Source organism: Monodon monoceros, unplaced genomic scaffold (genome assembly GCF_005190385.1).
Source record: "Monodon monoceros isolate NGI ecotype Baffin Bay Population unplaced genomic scaffold, NGI_Narwhal_1 Super_Scaffold_12, whole genome shotgun sequence".
In the NCBI taxonomy this organism is placed as follows: domain Eukaryota; kingdom Metazoa; phylum Chordata; class Mammalia; order Artiodactyla; family Monodontidae; genus Monodon; species Monodon monoceros.
The window spans coordinates 8,999,353-9,006,112 of record NW_021703768.1 but is presented as its reverse complement, the minus strand read 5'-3'; the positions used below and the strand labels follow the sequence as shown (position 1 = coordinate 9,006,112).

General features: G+C 40.0%; 1 protein-coding gene across 1 annotated transcript; it reads left to right on the top strand.

Moving 5' to 3' along the window:
- The first annotated feature begins 3,651 nt into the window (after nucleotides 1-3,651).
- On the top strand, nucleotides 3,652-4,548 carry TAS2R1 (taste 2 receptor member 1). Its single transcript, XM_029215688.1, is given in 1 exon segment — nucleotides 3,652-4,548. A coding segment is annotated over 1 exon segment (897 nt).
- Nucleotides 4,549-6,760: the final 2,212 nt, after the last annotated feature.

Sequence of the window (6,760 nt, the reverse complement as noted above, 5' to 3'; positions counted from 1 at the left end):
TCAGCTCCTCCCAATGACCAGCAAGACCCAGTGCTGGACACCCTATGCCACACAACTAGCAAGACAGGAACACAACCCCACCCATTAGCAGAGAGGTTGCCTAAAATCATAATAAGGTCACAGACACCCCAAAACACACCACCAGCCTTGGTCCTGACCACCAGAAAGACAAGATCCAGCCTCATCCACCAGAACACAGGCACTAGTCCCCTCCACCAGTAAGCCTACACAACCCACTGAACCAACCTTACCCACTGGGGGCAGATACCAAAAACAATGGGAGCTATGAACTTGCAGCCTGTGAAAATGAGACCCCAAACACAGTAAGATAAGCAAAATGAGAAGACATAGAAATATACAGCAGATGAAGGAGCAAGGTAAAAACCCACCAGACCTAACGAATGAAGAGGAAATAGGCAGTCTACCTGAAAAAGAATTCAGAGTAATGATAATAAAGATGGTCCAAAATCTTGGGAATAGAATGGAGTAAATACAAGAAACATTTACCAAGAACCTAGAAGAACTAAAGAGCAAACAAACAATGATGGACAACAAAACAAATGAAATTTTAAATTCTCTAGAAGGAATCAATAGCAGAATAACTGAGGCAGAAGAACAGATAAGTAACCTGGAAGGTAAAATAGTGGAAATAGCTACAACAGAACAGCATAAAGGAAAAAGAATGAAAAGATTTGAGAACAGTCTCAGAGACCTCTGAGACAACATTAAACACACCAACATTCAAATTATAGAGGTCCCAGAAGAAAAGAAAAAGAAAGGGAGTGAGAAAATATTTGAAGAGATTATCGTTGAAAACTTCCCTAACATGGGAAACGAAATAGTCAAGTCTAAAAAGTGCAGAGAGTCCCATACAGGATAAATCCAAGGAGAAACACAGCAAGACACATATTAGTCAAATTATCAAAATTAGATACAAAGAAAAAATATTAAAAGAAGCAAGAAAAAAGCAACAAATAACATTCAAGGGAATCCCCATAAGGTTAAGAGCTGATCTTTCAGCAGAAACTCTGCAAGCCAGAAGGGAGTGGCAGGACATATTTAAAGTGATGAAAGGGAAAACCCTACAACCAAGATTACTCTACCCAGCAAGGATCTCACTCAGATTCGATGCAGAAATTAAAACCTTAACAGACAAGCAAAAGCTAAGAGAATTGAGCACCACCAAACCAGCTTTACAACAAATGCTAAAGGAACTTCTCTAGGCAGGAAACACAAGTGAAGGACAAGACCTACAAAAACAAACCCAAAACAATTAAGAAAATGGTAATAGGAACATACATGTCGATAATTATCTTAAATGTAAATGGCTTAAATGCTCCAACCAAAAGACATAGACTGGCTAAATGGATACAAAAACAAGGCCTATAAGACACTGATGAAAGAAATTAAAGATGATACAAACAGATGGAAAGTTGCACCATGTTTTTGGATTGGAAGAATCAACATTGTGAAAATGACTATACTACCCAAAGAAATCTACAGATTCAATGCAATCCCTATCAAACTACCAATGGCATTTTTCACAAAACTAGAACAAAAAAAACCGCAATTTGTATGGAAACACAGAAGACCCCAAATAGCCAAAGCAATATTGGGAAAGAAAAATGGAGCTGGAGGAATCAGGCTCCTGGACTTCAGACTATACTACAAAGGTATAACAATCCAGACAGTATGGTACTGGCACAAAAACAGTAATATAGATCAATGGAACAGGATAGAATCCCAGAGATAAACTCATACACATATGGTCACGTTATCTTTGACAAAGGAGGAAAAAATATACAATGGAGAAAAGACAGCCTCTTCAATAAGTGGTGCTGGGAAAACTGGGCAGCTACATGTAAAGATTGAAATTAGAACACTTCCTAACACCATACACAAAAATAAACTCAAAATGGATTAAAGACCTAGATATAAGGCCAGATACTATCAAACTCTTAGAGGAAAACATAGGCAGAATACTCTATGACATAAATCAGAGCAAGATCCGTTTTGACCCACCTCCTAGACAAATGGAAATAAAAACAAAAATAAACAAATGGAGCATAATGAAACTTAAAAGCATTTGACATTGAAGGAAACCATAAACAAGATGAAAAGACAACCCTCAGAATGGAAGAAAATATTAGCAAATGAAGCAACAGACAAAGGATTAATCTCCAAAATATACAAACAGCTCATGTTGCTCAATATCAAAAAAACAAACAACCCAGTCCAAAAATGGGCAGAAGACCGAAATAGACAATTCTCCAAAGAAGATATACAGATTGCCAACAAACACATGAAAGGATGCTCAACATCACTAATCATTAGAGAAGTGCAAATCAAAACTACAGTGAGGTATCACCCCACACTGGTCAGAATGGCCATCATCAAAAAAATCTACAAACAATAAATGCTGGAGAGGGTGTGGAGAAAAGGGAACCCTCTTACACTTGGTGGGAATGTACATTCATACAGCCACTATGGAGAACTGTATGGAGGTTCCTTAAAAAACTAAACATAGAACTACCATATGACCCAGCAATCCCACTACTGGGCATGTACCCTGAGAAAACCATAATTCAAAAAGAGTCATGTACCACAATGTTCATTGTGGCTCTGTTTACAATAGCCAGGACATGGAAGCAACCTAAGTGTCCATCAAAAGATGAATGGATAAAGAAGATGTGGCACATACATACAATGGAATATTACTCAACCGTAAAAATAAATGAAATTGAGTTATTTGGAGTGAGGTGGATGGACCTAGAGTGTGTCATGGAGTGAAGTAAGTCAGAAAGAGAAAAACAAATACCGTATGCTAACACATGTATATGGAATCTAAAAAAAAAAAAAAGGTTCTGATGAACCTAGGGGCAGGGCAGGAATAAAGACGCAGATGTAGAGAATGGACTTGAGGACACGGGGAGGGGGAAGATTAAGCTGGGAGGAAGTGAGAGAGTGGCATGGACACATATACACTACCAAATGTAAAATAGATAGCTAGTGGGAAGCAGCCACATAGCACACGGAGATCCGCTCAGTGCTTTGTGACCACCTAGAGGGGTGGGATAGGGAGGGTGGGAGGGAGACGCAAGAGGGAGGGGATATGGGGTTACATGTATATGTATAGCTGACTCACTTTGTTATACAGCAGAAACTAACACACCTTTGTAAAGTAATTATACTCTAATAAAGATGTTAAAAAAAAAAGGAAGACTCACAAATATTAAGTAGAATCACACCTGCAGGCACAATTAAATATCCATGGTAGAGATGAAGGATTGAGAAACTTCCACTGCTTATGTAGTGGAGGAGCCCTTCTCCCAGCCTTGAAGGTGATTCCACCATTTGCTTGTGATGAAGTTGAAAGCTAAGTAGACCTGGAAAATGCGAACACGATCATTAAGAAGCAAATTGTTGCTAGAGTCTCTTTCTTATTTTACTGCCTCGGAACTAAATTGAGAAAACAGTGATACAAACAAATGTCTACCACATTGTTACCTCATTGCCTTTATTGTTAAGAGTCATGTCCTCCAAAGGGATTCTAATCTAGTTGAAGAAAAACAGAAAACTTGAATAATCCAAACTGTCCAAAAATCTATAACTATATCATTTTTTTACAGTAGGTGATTTTTTCTTCTTGAAATGCTGGTGTCTCACCTCATTAGCCACCTTTGTTTGGCAGTGATACAATTTCTCGTTGGGGTTTTAGTAAATGGCATCATTGTGGTTGTGAATGGCACTCACTTGATCAAGCAGAGAAAGATGATTCCATTGGATCTCCTTGTTTCCTGCCTGGCGATTTCCAGGATTTGTCTGCAACTAGCCATCTTCTACGTTAACCTGGTTGTTCTTTCCTTGATTGAATTCCCTCAGCTTGCTGAGAAGTTCATAATTCTCACATTTATAAATGAATCGGGACTTTGATTTGCCACATGGCTCAGCCTTTTCTACTGTGCCAAGATTGCCACCATTGCTCACCCACACTTCCACTTGAAGATGAGGATATCCAAGTTGGTTCCTTGGCTGGTACTTGAGTCCCCGCTATATGCATCTAGCATGGATGTTTTCCACAGCAAACATAGGTGGATATTTTCCAAAGAACACTTCCTGGGCCTTTTCTCCCCAAATGCAACCACTCAAATCAAAGAAATACCTGCTTTACAGTTTGCCTTTCTTTTTGATGAGTTCTCATTGCCATTACTTATCTTCCTTATTTCTTCTCTGCTCTTGATATTTTCCCTGGGGAGACACACCTGACAGATGAGAAACACAGCAACAGACCCCAGGAACCCTCACACACGTGTGCACATCAGCACTCTTCTCTCCATCCTGTCCTTTCTGGTCCTCTGTCTCTGCCACTCCATGACAGCTGCTTTGCTCTTTTCTCAAATTTTCAACTTTAGAAGCTTCATATTTCTGTTCTGCATCTTGCGGGTTGGTTCATACCACTCTGGACACTCTATTACCTTAATTTTAGGAAATCCTAAAATGAAACAAAATGCAAAGAAATTGCTCCTCCACAGAAAGTGCTGTCAGTGAGAGAGAACTTTGACCCAGTCAAAAAACTGGCAGTTCAGTGAGTTAACAGTGCCTGCCATGCCTCCCTAAACAAACGAAGAAGTCTGTTCATAAATATACAAAACATCATCTAAAGATTATTTGTCCAACCTGAGACATTTTTATGGATTCTTTCCTTTTTCAAAGGGTTACACTGATTTTCAAAGCATAATGCATGTTGCTGGATTACATCAATGTCAGTACCCTTGCCAGATATTACCTAACTGTTGAAGACTGGGTAAGTGGTACTGGGATCTTTCTGTATTATTTCTTATGACTGCATGCGAGTCTACAATTATCTCAAAATAAAAAGTTTAAAGAAAAAGGGAAGCACATGTTTGAACTTGTGATGGCAGAAAGAGGCACAAATGTCGTGGACACCCTGTGTGTCTGATGCCTGGTCTTAGATGATTTATCCTGGCTGGAAGCGCTGATTGCTCATTTCTTGTCTACCTGGATATTATTTCTGCACTATTTGTTAGAGTCAAAGACAATAGAACCATTTTTCCTCATCAGATCAGAGAGGGAGCTGAGGACAGGCTGTCTTTCTCTGTCCTTGTAAGCAGGCTCACCTGCTCCATGGTGCCAAGATCCTAGATGCCATGGTGATGTGTCCCATCAACTGGTAAAAAGGCAGACAGATAGAAGAGGAAGAGAAATCAAGGGCTGAACTCTCACTTTCCATTTCCCCTAATTGGACAAACTGAACAGACAATAGCTTGCAAATATATTTCACTTTGCACTTGTGTTCTCAGCTTTGGGACCCTTTCAACTGATGGTGGCAATTTGGAGCTCCTATCACGTTGCATGTCTTCCCCATGAAGTGACATCAGTAGGTGGGTGGGCTGGAGGTATCTCCATCTGCTTGAAGTCACAAATGCATTTTCTATTTGACGATGACGTTGGGTGCTAGCTAAGATATATATGTATATTTCTAAAACAACCTCAGAAATCTTTTGCTCCCAGTGAAGCAAAAGATGTTCCTCATTTTGGCTATAGCTTATAACTTCACGCATGATGATAGAAAATGTGTTTAGGTTTGGATTTGCCAATCACCAATAATGTGGATTCAAACATTGGTTTATAAGCCTAAGACATGCAGGTGTGGTTGTACTAAACTGGGGTCTTTGCTTCAGAAGATCCAGGGAAATATTCATCTTCCTGGGTGTGGGAAAGCTCTGAGGCTGTTCTTCCTCTTCCCACAGAGGAAAGAGCAAAATAACAGCCTTGGTCTTCCTGCTATTTTGTTTTCCCATGTCCCAATAGGTGGGAGGTTTATAGCTAATTGTGCACTCAGGTGGTCAGCTCTGGGAAGAGCAGTGGTGTAACAGAGGTGATGATTGCCCCTTCCTTTGGAGGGGACAGTGAAGAATCACTTTTGTTTTCTGTACATCTCAAGTTCAGATGCCTTATCCTTGAATCATGGTGTGTATACCTGCAGGTGGAAAAGGAGAGCAGAAGAGATTTCAAATATTCAGGGGAAACTTGTAAATATACAATTCTCATGTGACTTTTTTACTCAGATGCCAAATTCTCATTCAATTTCAGGCAGCTCCTGCTTTAATAATGCTGGTTAATGAGATGAATACGAAGGTATGATTGTTCGTATGCTTAAAAGTTACCAAAGTTATAAAAAAGATAATGCATGCTAAAGCAAACTCTTCTAGAAATGCTTTTGCAGTCCACTTTCCTAGAAATATATTTCTTCCAGAAACATCGCCTAGCTATCACGTTGATGGGTAGGGCGTGGGACAATAATTGCTCCATCGTTGAAGCAAAAGTAACTGGGTCTTTTGTGTCTCTGGAGCCACCCTTACGTGGACTCCCTAACCTTGACAAATTGTTTTTGTCCTGCTCATTTAGCATGGGATTAGGCTCTATCATGGTACGGCATTGTCCTCCACCCCGTCCCTGAATTTTTTGAGATGGAGTGGGACACAGTTGCCCAGGAGACTTATTCTCTAGCATATGCACCACTGTGTGTCTGCTGTCATACTTGAAATTCTTGAGTCAAGGACTTGTGCCTTTGATCACGGAGGCATGATGTCCTTAATGGCACTACTTGATGACGGATGTGGAGAACAGGTTCTATGGGAGGAGAGAGGAAGCCTTGAGCATAATAATTTAAATTGGGAGGCTAAGTAGATTTGTGTCATACCTTATAGAGATCAGAAACTAATCCATACACAAGACG